This window comes from Paramacrobiotus metropolitanus, unplaced genomic scaffold (assembly GCF_019649055.1).
Source record: "Paramacrobiotus metropolitanus isolate TYO unplaced genomic scaffold, Prichtersi_v1.0 Parri_scaffold0000054, whole genome shotgun sequence".
NCBI classification, from domain to species: Eukaryota; Metazoa; Tardigrada; class Eutardigrada; order Parachela; family Macrobiotidae; genus Paramacrobiotus; species Paramacrobiotus metropolitanus.
In genome coordinates, this window is record NW_026570274.1 from 78,494 (window position 1) to 94,390 (window position 15,897).

Below are 15,897 nucleotides of genomic sequence, written 5' to 3' on the forward strand. Positions count from 1 at the left end.
AACCAACACTTTTACTATTAACTGCACTGTTAAAATTCGACACGGACGAACACGAGCTCTGCAACGAGAGAAACTAACCAGCAGTAGCTAACAGACATGGCACGCATAATCGTAGTGCAGTGTCTCCTGACACATTAACCCCATTCATAAAATTAATGATGTTACATTTATTGGACGAAGGTTTAGAATTACTCAAAATCGCGATTGCGCTTAGTCCACAAAATTAATTTTTTTTTATTTTCGCGTAAAAACTGCATGATCGGCCTATCGGATGATTAACATTAACCGGCTTTACTGTGCAAGGGTCGGCTGCGCAGAATCGTCGCATCCCTGTTGAGCCGGTACCATCATTTCCCACACCACTCTACATCCTTCTGGCGTCTACATAGTGTAATACACGCCAACGGCAGTCCCTCGTAAGACCGGTTTCTTCTTACACACACATCCACACAGTAACAAAACCCCCGCACACGACCGATATCCAGTGCACACAGCGGCAACATAAATTCTCTTGATTCCCAAACCGGCTGGGTATGTACAGGCCATTTCACTGCATTTGTACACACATATTATATTTATCGGGGAAATTACTCCACACACCATCGACCAACATATATTTATGGACGCTGTATCCCGTGTAAATCGCCCAGAGGATTAGTTATTATGGATTATGTCTAAATGGATACATGCCATTTACCGGCTACATTATGGGATTACGCACAAGGTAACAGGTATTTCTTATGTTTGTCTAGCCTTTCTTATACCGCACTGTAAAGACGCGATCAGCACGCAGGCATTTTAACCGGGTGCAGATTGATTATCCCCGTTTTCCGGAGTTATGTTTGCTGCGTGTGTGTATATACGGCTGTTTGTACATGTAGATCGGGGGAAGAGCATTATGTGGGTTTGTTGGTGGGACGCGGGGAAAAGGAGGTTAAAGTCGCTTTTATGTTTAATCAGACTCCGTGTTATGCATATATGTATCTCTGCCTGCTGGCTGCTCTTTCTCCACTCTGTCTCCCTGCTCTCTGACTCCTTTTTATCCCCTCTCTATCGGACACACACACACAAACGCTCTATATTGATTTTGCTGCCTCTTGGACGCGGGAACGCGCGTAGGGGCCCTAATTCACTTTGTTTCTGCCGTTGGCTACACTCTCTCTCCGCTCTCTTCATCCGCTTGGTGCCTGCAGATATCCGTTGTATACAGTATATGTACATGGGGGCCAAAACGTTTTAAACTGCTGCCTCGATTAAGGGAAACGGGAATCGCTTTTAAGGCCTTTAGTTGGCAAATTGTCCAATGAGGATGGCTACAAGGTTTTCCCGGGCAACCGCTGCAGCATCTGTCCGCTGGCGAGTTTCTCCCATAATTCAGGCATGCGTTATACGCCATCCAGGGTGGAAAACGTGATGTTTTTTGGTCGGATTCCATTAAGGGTGCACTTTAGGAAGGGAAAAAACTTGCGATTCAAGTGCTATTGCACAAAGAAGAGGAAGACTTTTCCGCGCCCGATTATTCCTTTTACTCCTTTCTTGAAAATTTTTTTAATTAACTTGCTTAATCAGGTTTTTGCATTCGTAAAAAGTGCCGGTTTGCACGACAAAATTAGGATGGGATAGCGGTAGTTTGGAAGATAAGGGTAATCGGATGCGTCTTTCGTTTATAAACAACATCGTCAGTGTAATGGTGATTTACACTAACCATTAACCGAACGTTAATGTTTGAGAACATCTTCCAACGGGTAGAATTTTATGAGCAGCGCGTTTATTTTTCTTCCTTACACACAGCGCCACTCCATGGCGCGGTGATGTGGTAAAACGACGAACGACGCAGTAGATGTGTTTATGGATGCGATCCATTTAGCACAGTGTTTACTCGTGCCAGATGTTGAGTGAGGCGAACCGGGTGCGAACAGGCCCGTCCACTAACATAGCAGCAATAATATTATATCCCCTCTCTTCCCTACAACAACAGCCCAAAGAAAAACGTTTTGATTAAATGCTGACTCAAGCCGATCCCAGCCGGCTGAGGTAGTATTTTCATTAAGCCGCGCCAAACATGAATCACATAATCAATATCTTTTATCGGCATAATCCGGCTATGAAATATTAATAAGTGCGCCGTCTGCTTAGGACCAATCGCGCGCCCCATCGATCGGGGGCGCAAATCTATACTACGGTGTATAGACTTGCATAAAGTTGCACGACATCCTGAGTATCATTAACGCGATGTAAATACACGCCGTGTTGACCGACCAGGTCACCAGGTGCTAGGCTGTTTTTTTCCGGGATAAACGCCTATTAATATACCATATATGACGTGACCTCGATCTCTCGCTTTCTGACGTCAGGCTCGTTTCGTGGTTTCTTGAAGATGATGCGGTGATGATGCGTTGAAGCAAATAGACATTGTCGGCCGGTATCATTATGAGGATGTAAACGATTAACGCCCCGATGACGTCGGAACCCGAATGAGTGCGATCGTGTTTATGGTCTTGCAACCGGGGCTTTTATGAACCACTTCCGCCTGCCGGGCATCCATCGGTGTATACAGTTCGTATGGGATGAAGATGGGTTTATATTGACATGCCGACTCATTCTTTCCTTGCTGCAATAGCTGAAACAAAAACACTCAACCAGCTTTCCAGCCCACTCTACAAATAAAATAGTAGCAGGCGCCGGATGCAGTTTAAAAAAGTTTTCGTTGCTGCCCCGATAACAATGACTTCGCACAAAAATTTTGACGATATCAGCACATAATTCATCAATCCATAAAAAGAATTGATCTGGCTTTCTCTTAACAAATTTCTGTAGTACTAATGGTAAGAAATCTGAAAAAAAACCGGCAAGTTTTTTAGTTAAGAAAATTTGCTTATGTCTTTTAAGTTTTTTAAATTATTTTGCTCAGAAGCCGATGAATTCGGCATGTTTAAGAGAATTAATAAATCTAGTGCAGATATTTGCTGTTTTGATATTTCGCTATATAAAAATCGATCCTGGGCTTTTGTTGGGAGGCGTCCATGTCAACACCGTAGCTCTGTGCACGCGTATTCTACACAAAGATTTCTGCCTTGGAGAAAAGGAGATTTCCAGTCCATTAACAGTGTCTTTTGTCATTCACACGACCGTGCAAATTGTCCCACTGTGTGCACCAGACACGATTGTCCCGCGAGCCTGACAGTGCGCTCACGGTTTAAATAGCGAACGGCGTGCGCCCGGATTTTAATTTATCGGGAGGATGCTGGAAACGGCGTGAGCGTGAGCAGAATACCGGACCAACCCGCCAAAAGTCACGACAGAATTTTTTCTTACCAAGAAATACGGTGACAAAGCGCCATTGAACAGAAAAACGACAAAGAGCAAAAGTTTTCTTCCCGTTTCTTAAAGAAAGTAGGTTGCGCTATAATACCAGTGCACATTGAGGCCAAACGTCTTCAGCGGTATTTGTGCTTCTGCCTGAATATGTATTGTCGCTGCCAATTTTTTTCTCCCGGCCCGGCGACGCGACCAATGGTAATATGGGCTTGTCATTCAGAATAAGCTGGCAACTTTGTCAAGTGGCTCGCTCTGTCTGTCTGCTATGCGTTGTGTAACTTGTGTTGTGTGTGTCGGTTCTCCCTCGGTCTCTCGTATACGCCGTTGTGACTGCTGATGCGCAGTGGCCATATATTGACACGTGTCAGCGCAACAAACAGCTTTTCCTGGAGTATGACAAAATGCTCCCATGAGGGAATAATACTCCAATCTTCCATCGTGGCCTTGTTAAGCATGGACATACAGTTAAAAATCAAGTATCGTGTCATTCCCCTTCTGAACATGCGCGAGACGCGCATTGTACGGGGAAAACGCGGTTGATTGGTCAACCGTTGTCCGCATGACAAAAGCCATACAATGCATCCTAATTTAAAGCAGCTAGTTTTCAACCATGGAAAAAACTGACTGAACGCACACAGTCTTCCGGGTTGGTTGGCATGGCGTCTTTCGGAGATTGTCATCTCCCGTAACGCCGAAGGTGCAATTAGCGCTTATTTCCGTCGTGTACGTCTCGTGGCGGTTTAACGCAAGGGACCGTTTCCCCTTTCGAAAATGGAGGTCAGCCAGGTCATCGTTTACACATTATCCTTCTTTCTCGTTTCTTTTACATTTCCCTTGGTAACCACCAATACCCGAAAACGGCAACGGCCCCGTTTCCATTTTGGGCACATCGGCGTATAGATACGCAGAAAAACGGATTGGACGTTAAACTTGATTAAGACATAGCTGCTGTTTGATCTCATCAAGGCATGACTGGGAGACTAAATATGCAGTTGAGCGGAAACGCAGCAACGCGGATAGCGGATCGTGGTAGCATGTATACAGTATGCGCGGAGGGAGCAATATTCCTGCCACCGTCTCAATGATATTTTCTCATTAAGTTGCCAATGTTTGCCTAACGGACGGGATTGGGCATTGATTGTCTGTTGGCCGGTTGTGTGCGGCGTCGTCGCTGCTGTGTGTATGTCAGTCAGATGTACAGTGTGTGTGTATTTGTGTGGACAAAGTAGCCGAAAAGGAGCTTTCCCATCCGGTGCATTCTCTTCCCTGCTACTGCCTTCTTCCCGCCCGAAAACCGGCTTAACCCACATTAAAAAAATACTCTGTTTGTCCAATCTATTGTGCTCGTTGCGTGGAGTGCCCCGCGCAGAATGGCCGGCAGGGGAAAAGTGTCTCTTCGTTTTCCTTTTTGACAAGCGCTCTATTGTGCTCGTGCAGCACACAGACTATATTTGTGCCATCGTCGAGGAATCTCTTCCATATTGAACAATTTCTTACAGAAAACTTCAAAAAAATTGTAGCAATTTTGTAGCAAAAATCGTGCTTTTTGCCGAAATTTCTTAAATCTTTTTGAACGATTTAAATCTTAACCATTTTACATTGAATTAAATTACACTTCGTTAATCAAAGAAAGACCTTCATTTAAGCGAGACATCGTGACGAACTTTTTTGTTCGGATAAACCATCCGCTCGCCACTGCTCTCGAGCACACACATTTTCCCATTTAAATTCGCACATGCCTCGCAGCGATGATGCTGGAATAATATGGATCCGCTGGTGATGTGTATATGGACGCCGGGAATGGAGCAAACGCGCCCCGGTCTCTGCGTCGCTTTCCTTGTATCTCTTTTGACTTGATTCCCTGCTAACCATTTTTATAGCATGTTAATGGATTAACTTCATCCGTGTGCTTGTGTATATATACGCGTCTGCGTTGGGTGCGCTGATCGTTTGCCAGGCAGATGGCCCCGCGCATTCCCGACAATACACCAGGGCGTCCACGATGCGGGACGATTAGGCGAATTCGCTGTGTGTGTCGGTCTTTCAGTTAATTGATCATTTTGCCGCATGATAATTTCTCGGAATGATCCGATCGTGTTCTACAGGATACCGGCTGCGGGGACAGCAACGCATTAATCCACAACATTACCCGCATCTCCAATGCCGCTACGGCATCATCCGGACGCTGAGTCCTCGCCACTGCAAAGGTCACTGCTCTTGTTAATCTGTCCGGTCGTCGCCGTTGTCACCGCCGCCATCATTCTCTCCCGCCTCGCCTGCACCGCACCGACGACCATCCCCCGTCAGCCGGATGTCGTCCGGGCCGGCATTGATCGGCAGGATTGTTCTGGTTTGTGATGGAATTGCGCGCTATTGTGCAGGCACTGATTGTCGGCATAATATTACTCGGCTACTGCTATGATCAATGTAAGTTCTTTGAGTGTTGGATATGCGGAAGGGTTTTTGCGGGAAAACCCCGATTATAACATTATGGCTCTTTTACAGGCGCGGCTTCGGAGGACGAGGAACGGCTTGTTAGGGATTTATTGGCCAGATATAATCGATTAGTGCGTCCGGTCACCCATATGAACGACACAGTCCATGTGCGGTTTACCTTGATATTGTCATTGCTCATTAGTGTGGTAAGCAGTTTGCTCGTTCAGTCCAGCTACCGTAGATTAATTTAGAGCAGCTTATTTCCTTTAAAGTGAAGTAAGGAATTAAATTCTTCAAATATTCTGTAAGAGCGTTAATAAATGTTTAATTAGTGTGATTACTGTACTCTCGCAAAGCCATTAGACTCGTTTTCGTAATACCATGTCATTTGCTTCCTGAGCCTTGTGTAGAGATAAGTGAATTCCGGAAGAGCAACAACCATGCAGAATTTGGTAGAGCACGTAGATCGACGCAGTTCCAGTAATCTGCTGTAATTGTTTATGACAAAGAAATCAATAACTGCGTTGTAACTTGTAAGTCATATGGCTTTTGCGAGTCAGCGGCATTTTCGTTGGATATCTTAAAACAGTAATCACCATTTAAATTAATCATCTTATTTGGAAGTAAAAGCCAATTTTTGTACATCATCAGCAAAGAATCTATTATCCACTCTTTAACTCTTGATTTACTATTCTGAATATATGAACACTACCAGGAAGTACTTTGGACTTAAATGACGATTAACAATATCCGTTGTATTTTCAGCAAGAAAAGGAACAAGTGATGAAAACTAATGTTTGGTTAGAATTTGTAAGTGTCCCATTTATTACTGAAATATTTTAATGCTTATATATAAATACAATGTGATTATCCTGCGCAGAAATGGAAGGATCCTCAGATGGTATGGGATCCGGCAAATTACGGCGGGGTGACGACCATCCGGCTGCCGGTGGATAAGATCTGGATACCGGATGTGGTCCTAATCAACAAGTAAGTGCGCACTGCACCTTGTCGCGGCATTTCCGCTAGAAAGTCACAGTGCTAGAATCAATGTCGGCGTGGATAAATATAACTCGTATATACTGCAGCCGGCATGATTGTCCATTCGGTTGTTGCAGCGATCGATATGTAATCACTGATAGAATGCTTATGTTTGCAGTGCGGACGGAAAATGCTGTGGCTGCCTCCTTCCATTTACAAATCGACTTGTGATATTAAGGTGCATAACTTTCCTTTCGATGTAAGTATCCATTTTAATTCTTCACTGACGTAACCGTATCATCTGTAGAGTAGGTTTTAATGCTCGCCTAATCTGGATGCATCGGTATTAATTTAAGTTTCCATATCAGTGTTACGGGGTTTACGTTATCTTTAATTTATATTACTCAAATGAAGTGATTTCATAATATGCTAGCTTTGCAATTATGCAAGTATGTGTAACGATGCAGCAGAGCGTTAGCTGCTTTCTTGGAAATTATTCATGATATTTTTGGAAAACGGGAATATATGGGGATTATATCCAACCAGGATGATGTTTATTCGTACGATAATCTGCCGGTATTTACCTTAAACCCATTTTATGCATGAACGACACTCTGTATAGTAGCGCCAGCGGCGCATTAACGAATCAGCATGCGGCTGAAAGGGTGCGGACGCAAATGAGCGCGTTAAAGAGACAAATCTTTCCAGCAATAAGGCTAATCAAAACGATTCATCATGCAGGTGTACACTGTACAGACTACAAACTACAAAGTGCATAGCGGTGCCTCGTTGAGCGGGTAATACAGATAAAAACAATCAAGTGTGACATGGGAAAAGCCCTTTTTATAAGGTTTCTGAGAGTAATATCTATATTTGTTCCAGTAAAAATACATAGCATTTTAAAAGTGGTGCAATACTGTAGTTTGTCACAATATGGAATTTGTTTAAGTTTAATTAAAATGGTAACTGGAAATGGTTAGTAATCAGCAAGATAATCGAGGGGGATTGAAATTTATTGCAATACGTTAGTTAGGCAATGCACAGATACATTGTACATTAATACAACTCATTATGCAAGTGCATGTACATTAATTTAGCACCTGATTGTAGGAGCAAATCTGCGATATGAAATTCCAGTCATGGACGTATAACGCCGACGAGGTCAACTTGGACTTCCGCGAGGATACCAACCGGCTGGTGGACCGCTCCGGCTACCAGAGAGCGGCACATGGGACCTGGTGATGGCCATCGGTTTCCGCAACACCTACCGCAAAAGCGACAAAGACCCCAACATGGTGGACATCACCTACAAGATCATTATCCGCCGCAAGACCCTCTTCTACACCATCAACCTGCTAATCCCCACCGTACTGGTCAGCTTCCTCTCCGTGCTGGTCTTCTATCTGCCGACGGCGGCCGGTGAAAAGGTCGCCCTCTCCATCTCTATTTTGCTCACCCTTAACGTCTTCCTCCTGCTGGTGTCTAAACTGTTGCCGCCGGCCGAGCAGTTGCCCCTCATCGGCACCTACCTTCTCTTCACCTTCCTGATGAATCTTGTCTCCATTGTCGTCACGGTCATCACGATCAATATCAATTTCCGCAGTCCCAAGACGCACACCATGCCCACGTGGATCCGGCGGGTGTTCCTGGGGTGGTTGCCGGTTATCCTGCTCATGCGCCGCCCTAAGAAACCCAAGCGCTCCACACCGTACCGCTACGCCAAGCCGGAAGAGGGCAACCACACCGGCGGACGGATGCCGGGGGATCTGCAGCATCAGCGGACAACGTACGCCCGAAGTGCCTCACCCGGTCCGCCGTCGTCGTCGGCCGCGGACCGCGGAATGTATGATGCCATGGAGATGGTGGAGTTCCGCTCCACCAGTACGCCACGCCACTTTGCCGCCGGTGGGGACCGCGGGCGGCCCGTCGACCAGTAACAGTATGCCGGGGTTCGCCACGCGGCGCTCCTTCGCGCAGCGCACCGCGTCGGATCATTATCTGGCGCGGCATGACAGCGAGGACAACGAGGAGATTAGCCTCAACTCACCGGATGCGCGCCTCGTTACCAGCTCGATTGAGTATATTGTGGAGTATCATCTGCAGAATGATGCCATTCAAGAGGTGCGTATAGGTTAAAGTAGCAGTACAGGCAGTACTCCAGTAGTAATGCACGTACCGGCCATAATCACGCTTCCTTCATTTAAAACAACCACGTTCATATGTTTTCCTTTATTTAAACTCTGCAGATAACTATTCCATTGCATAAAAACTGCTCATAAATGGTAAAGTTATAAATTTGCTTGCTAAAGAAAAGTTAATTATCTGTAAATATATTTTGTAAGTAAATATATGTGTACCAGTTTACGGTACATACTCGTGCTCATATAACTGTAATACTATAGTTTTTGCATTTCGATAGTTATGTAATTCGTTGTTTTGCACTAATAATTAATCGTATGTAGCGCCTTTGTCGATAAAATGCGGATGCGTGCTGTGGCAAACCGTATGTTTCAAGATAACACTCATGACAGAGCTTTCATGTACTGCTGTTACCTATTAGTGATTAAACTAGTCATGTACGTATTTTGATTTTGGTGGTAACTGCAGGTGGAAGATGATTGGAAATACGTGGCCTTAGTGGTTGATCGTTTGTTACTGTGGATCTTTTTTGTGGCAACCACCGTGGGATCATTCAAGATACTCCTCAGCTCCGAGACGATATTCGAGACACTGGATCAAGCTGCCGCTCGTCATCAGCTCTGACCAATCACGACGCTGGACGTAGTCAGTGCAGCGCGAAACGTGTCAGTCTGATGATATGGGGCAAACAGCCGCTGTGCTCGATTACGGTTGACTCAATTGGCCAAAGAAACTGTATTTACAGAACCAATCGCCACACTTTTGTGCATTGCCTGCGTTTAATTAATAAATTACCTGGAACGCATTTTAAGAGTTTTCCCTTGAACATTTTAATTAACCTGGTGGTTTTTCTCTTTTTGCTCATTGTGCGCATCGATTACTGTTTGTCAAAAAATTATTCTATAATCAAAAATGGAAATTAAAGAAGCATGAAGTTATGGAGTGGACGAGATGCGCCGGTATTTCACTTCATCATAAACATTCGGACCATGGCGAGTCTGCAACGAAAACATCAAAATCGATACAGATCTGATATAAAAACCTGTCAAAAGAAGCACGTACAACAATAAGATGGTCGCCACAGTCGCTAAACGTATAATGGATATAGTAAATTATCCCAACGGTTTTCTCGCAAATTTGGTATAAATCCCTTTTCTTTTCGTTCCACTGGAATGTATCCTACAACCGGCGTCAGTCGTACATAAATATGGATTGTGAGTATTGAGTGATGAACCGTTATTTACCAGAACGGAATTCTGCGTCTCGGACGTATTGCTTTTCCCCGCCCACCGCAGCAGCGTCCGGCCATGCCCAATGGCGTCCAACTGAAAGTGGGCGTACCACGGATGGATATTCGTACCGGGGAGCTCCACTTCTAGGACGTATTCATTAACGGCGGAAGGTACTTTCCAGATCTTTAAACGACTGTTTCTTTCGGAAGCCGTTTTTGCCAACTCTGGTTTGTAGCCTAAATTTACAAGCACAGCCTTATTAATTTGAGATATTATTTCATCTGCATCTAGGTATTAGATTCCTGTATTGTCTTCATATCCAGAAACAGTTTATCCAAACGCACAACAGCCTTGTCTTTTATCTTACATACAGAGTATATAAAATCAGTTTCTGTGTGCATATTAATTTGATGTACAAGGTATCCATTTCTAAGTTAAGAACGTCGATAATAGGTACATCGTACGCGAAGTGACTATAATTATTATTCATGCATTCACTCACCAATGTCCAGTAAGAACTTTTCACTATTTTTATTGTGGTAACTTTCATATGTTCCCAACGGCAACCCGCTCTCGTAGCCCATTTTGTCCACCGTGAAGTTGTCGCTTTTTGTGATCAGCAGCGAAATGGTCATGAAAAAAATATGTGAGAAAGAAGAATCTTTTTGTTGGCTGGAGTTTCAAAAAGGTAATCCGTTGTACAGTATTGCTCTCGTTTCATTACTGTAGAAAACTTTACCAAGGGAAACGCATACACTGTTATGTTCATGCGCCCTGTAATAACAAAATCATGGAAGTGTTGTTCAGCATCTACTGCACCTGTCGGAAAAGCATATGAGCGACACGATAATAAACAAATAAGTCAGCATTTTTTTACTGTCTGATGTCAGATGCATTTGCGGCTACACGGAACAGTCTAGCCGAAAGGTGCATACACACGGTACATGAATCGTACTACTTTATAATAACCGGCTCCGGTAGAGTATACAATTTTGTATTTCTTAATCTACTGCCTATCAGTTTTGTGCACATAGCCATACGCAGTAACACACAAAACCATATTTTGTTATGTTGCAGTTATAAGCTGTTTACGAGCGCTTTCGGCATAACAAGTACTTGGGTATCTGCGAGTACAATCTGACGACAAAAAACAACAACATAGCAATTAATTTTATGAAACGGTAGGCCTACGTACGTTTAATACAAACCCAAGATTTAATTTGTTTTCAAATTAAATAAATCTAGAAACGTTTAACAAACAAACGTTTAACAACAGCGTGTATCTGTATTTTGCACTTTATTAAGGGCTCTATAGAGAGGCACATATAAACAGTGAAAATGCCAAGAGTTCTGTGATACCATCAGATTACGCTTACACGAATCAGCAAAGTGCACAAAAATGACATTACATAAAATTACACTATTAAATTCAAGTGAAAAGCGCGCTCTCACGAAAACTATTTATGAATGTACAGATACTTGAATTAACTGACGAAGGTTTTTTGCCCAAATGTGATAGCGACTAATCTTATATCTATAGAAGTATTTTCAAAGTGTTCCCCACGTTGGCACATGAGCAAATGACGAGCAAATATCGAGTACAGTTTGCAAATGCAATATACAGGAATTCAGCTGCGAAAATTAATGTATCCATCACTGAATGCGCTTGAATCTCACTTCCGCACTCTTTGTTGGGCCCTGACGAGTCTGAAAATTAAGAAGACTGAACTGATACCAATTAGAATAAGAAAAATACCGTATACTTGTGTGACTGAATGTAAAACAATGTCATGCGAGTGCTTAAGGGGGATTAGTTTATAGCAGGTCTCCGATTTTATAAATAACAGATTTTCTAAACTAAGTATTTCTTATAAAACAAACATATTTGAAACAAGTTAGATATCGTAGAACGGATGAGTCATTCATTTCTTATGTATTTTTTTTTCGAAGGCGGTCGTAAAGGAAGCAAATAGCTGGCGCAGCTGATAATTTAACAGCGGGCGCGATTGATTGTTTGTCTGTTTCTGGTAAAAGAGTATTTATTATAACTATATATTTATTATACTGTAACTTTTACGTATTTATTATTATATATTAGTCCCCTTAACTGGATAATTTTTTATAATGTAAATATAACGACAGTCAAGTACTGGATTATAAGCTCACATTCACAAGTACACTTCCGCCGTTGCAGAACGTATAATGTACGTAATAAATAACTCCATCACTTTTCTCGCAGACGCGGTACAAATCCTGCTGGTCATCATCCCATTGAAAGGTATTCTGCAATGAAAGAATTTTATTAGAACATGCACTTTGACTGACAATACGGGCACCGTTTTTGTGCTTTGTTCATACTATATAGTATGAATTATTTGAACTAATCATGCATGTACGGTACAAAAAATACTGTAGCAATATTTTGATTACGGTGATTGTGTTGAGCGAGGCGGCGCCGTTGATTCCACCGCCCAGCTGGTGCACCGTGCGACTGTGACCTTTGGCATCCAAATTGTATGGGCGTTTGCCAGGGTGGTATGTCGGTGTTCAGCACCGTCACCTCCAGAATGTAGTGGTTGGCCGCTGCCGAGCCGTGGCGGAGTGTTAGATGATTAACGTTTTGAGCCAGGGTCTTCGCTAAATCTGGCCGGTATCCTGCGAATCACAACGCATCAATGTCATCATACGTACAGTACGTACTGGCTATATCTATATATGCCGTTTATATACAGTACCATAAGTAGCGTACTTTAATATCTCGTATGTATGTTTAAAGTTAAAAGAGATACGAGTAGTTCAGTAACAATGCTATAGAACAGAGCGTACATGGTAATAAAACACCCTAAAATATTTCGTACGGTACGTTACGTACTGTATAAGATAATTATGCCATAATATTACTAATAATTATAGATATTATGGATATATGTACTTATCTCATACAGTTACGTACCGTATGAGATAAGTACGTGACTGTACGTCATTAATGATAAGGTGTAAGCCAATATTACGCATCAAATCTCATCATACGTACAATACGTACTGGCTATATCTATATATGCCGTTTATATACATGCCGTTTTTTTATAAGTACGTAAGAACTTCTCGGAAATTTTAGTAACATTTATTTAGTATCATAGTGCATTATACTTTTGTATTCAACCCTGTTGTGAGTTAATAATTATGTAGATAGCTTAAGCTTCGCAAGTATCAGCTACAACAGTGTTAAGTATGCCGTAAATTCAGTTTGTAGGAGGAAGGGTTTCAACAATGTTGTACCGTATACAACCAATTATGTAGAGCCAGAACCAGCAATGTACTCGTTGTTGAGTAGCTGTGTTGGGTAGCTGTGTTGCTGCACAAGTAGAGATGGGCAAACTAAAATTAGTCGACTAATTAACGGTTAACTTCGGTTAACCTGACCAAAACTAAAAAAATTAGTTTAACAAACTTTAGTAACTAAAAAGTTTAGTCAGAAAGTTTTTAGTGACTAAATATTTTAGTCAAGTCGATTTTAGTTACTATATTTCCACGGTTAACCGGTTAATCGCAATTGTGAGGTTAGTGCAGCGACAAACCAAGCCCAAATGTACAGAATAAATTTGTTGGTGTATTACACACCTTCCCTGTACTCGGTATTTCTCTGATGCTCGCCTAAAGTAAGACATGGCGAAACTACGGGTGGACGACTCCAGCAGTACAAGGGGATGTGTGAAACATGTTGATTTACGGCTATAAATCCCAGTGTCTGAGTGAGCCGGACTAATTTTAATGACTGACTGCACATACAATGTCATGCACTACTAGTATCCTTCAATCGAGGAACACATTTTAAAGACAAATTTATTGGTTCTCATCAGTGAAATAAATTTTGATTCCGTGCGCAACAAAGTTTTACAAACGACAATAGCCTGGATGCAGTGAATTACACTCCTTTTGAAAGCGGAAAAATTTATTTTAGTCTCGGTTAACTTTGGTTAACCGGTTAAAAATTTTAACCAACTTGTGGTTAACCGCTAAGAAATTTAGTCGCCAACGTTTAGTTGACTAAAAGTTTTAACCAAGTCAGTTTTAGCAACTAAAACTTTTAACCGAGTTTTAGTTTAGTTTAGTTTAGTCAGTTTTAGTTTGCCCATCTCTATGCACAAGCACGGTCTCGGCTATCAACTGATGGTAACGGCACAGTCGGTAAAAAGGTAAGTCGGTAACGGTAAGTCGGTCTATCAAAACAAGGTACACCTTCCTCGTACCATAATTAATGCAGTCAAAAGGTATGTACAATAGTATGTACGCGCCACCGTCGCTACGCCGCCCCGTCATTACGCGTGCTATACGAATATTGATAGTTAATATAGATACGAGTATATCGTAGTGCATATGAACAGCCCATAAATACATACATATAAATATTATATATATACAATGGACGCCATAAATGTGGTTACACCGATAGCCGATAGCGCTATGCATGCATGCATATCATAGCGCTATCGGCTATCGGTGTAACGGTAACCACATTGGCGGCGTCCACTGTACATACATACATATTATGGTCTGTAGATAATATAGATAATTATCTAGTTTATTCAAGCAATTCCATGCAGTATAATGGGCGGCGTATGCCTGAAGTAATAAGTACCGTAATAGTGTGTTGTATTTAATGTGCAGCAACCAATAGCATTATTTTTAAAAATTGACTGTACTTTATTTCAAAAGCGTGATAACAATATCAAGATCTAATTACGGTTAAACGAAACAACGTTCTCTACGGTACCGATTACTGAAACAGCATTATCACGTTGTATTGCTAAAGAGATGTTCTGTTTCAAAAACTCCAGACTACGATCGAATCTCGCCGGTTTGTAGTAAAATCCTCTTCCCAATCTCGTTAACAAATCGTTTGGCAGATGTACCAAAACTGCCGAATGTTTCAAAACCAACAGCCGTAAATTCGTGAGAAAAAAAATTGGCATTTGTGTGTCTGCCTCATGCGAAAAACAAACATCCTGGTGATATGTACTGGTGATATGTACTGTGATATGATATGTACTGAAGCTGCGTGTTGACATAGAAGTATGCAAGTATACTTCTATGGATATATAGTATCAACTGATCGACAAAATTGATTAGAAGAAAAACAGCATACTCACCAATGTCCAAGAAAAACGCTTCACTGTTGTTATCATAGTAACTCTCGTAAATTCCAACTGGAAGCGTCCACGTCTCTATACAGTCCGTCGATTTTGATTCGGGCTGCATGGTCTCAATATGGTTTTTATCAAAGATAAGATTCACGTTTTGCGATAAAGGTAAATTTACCTATTCCATGAAGAATAAGACAGAATCTTTCAACAGCAGCACTAGAGCACAGTTCTAAAAAGTGCTCTCGAAATCGCGCGAGCCGTAGAAACCATGGAACCAGTCGCTCTAGCCTGATTTCAGAATATTTCTGTGGAAGTATACAGTTATTAGTCTTATGTCCTGAGGTAATTAAATACCGGTAGGCACAGCGGGCAAATGCAGCGCATATAAAACTACGCATATCTACATATAAACTACTACGTAGGGTAGCTGTGCGTCAGTGCAAGGCTGCAAGCGGATACTACCAGAAAGATTAGACTTATTTAGAGATAACGAACAAAACCGCTTTGCTGATCGTATTGAGAGGAGTACGATGCTGTGTATTGTATTATGGAGAGGAGTTTCTCTGCTTTAATCATTCAGTATGCCTTGTCCAGTTGCTCGGTCAGTGTTACATAATACACAAAGAAACCATAGTCAAGGCGAATAT

At 42.2% G+C, this 15,897-nt stretch overlaps 2 protein-coding genes and 1 long non-coding RNA gene across 3 annotated transcripts; 1 reads left to right on the forward strand and 2 right to left on the reverse strand.

The window, feature by feature from the left end:
* Nucleotides 1–444: 444 nt before the first annotated feature.
* LOC129592590 (acetylcholine receptor subunit beta-like 1) lies at nucleotides 445–9,806 on the forward strand. Its single transcript, XM_055488659.1, is given in 11 exon segments — nucleotides 445–724; nucleotides 5,424–5,745; nucleotides 5,824–5,960; nucleotides 6,520–6,564; nucleotides 6,635–6,764; nucleotides 6,843–6,862; nucleotides 6,914–6,994; nucleotides 7,846–7,951; nucleotides 7,954–8,614; nucleotides 8,616–8,856; nucleotides 9,343–9,806. Coding segments are annotated over 10 exon segments (1,647 nt in total). The 5' UTR covers nucleotides 445–724; nucleotides 5,424–5,675; the 3' UTR covers nucleotides 9,499–9,806.
* On the reverse strand, nucleotides 9,681–10,966 carry LOC129592589 (uncharacterized). Its single transcript, XM_055488658.1, has 4 exons — nucleotides 10,609–10,966; nucleotides 10,119–10,342; nucleotides 9,937–10,053; nucleotides 9,681–9,872 (listed from the first exon to the last, which is right to left on the reverse strand). Exons 1-4 carry the CDS (start codon nucleotides 10,739–10,741, stop codon nucleotides 9,810–9,812), a joined length of 537 nt encoding a protein of 178 aa, XP_055344633.1. The 5' UTR covers nucleotides 10,742–10,966; the 3' UTR covers nucleotides 9,681–9,809.
* Nucleotides 10,967–11,179: 213 nt separating this feature from the next.
* On the reverse strand, nucleotides 11,180–15,635 carry LOC129592681 (uncharacterized). Its single transcript, XR_008691002.1, has 4 exons — nucleotides 15,257–15,635; nucleotides 12,537–12,761; nucleotides 12,273–12,389; nucleotides 11,180–11,813 (listed from the first exon to the last, which is right to left on the reverse strand). It is a non-coding gene; the product is annotated as an uncharacterized LOC129592681 (long non-coding RNA).
* Between the last annotated feature and the right edge of the window lie 262 nt (nucleotides 15,636–15,897).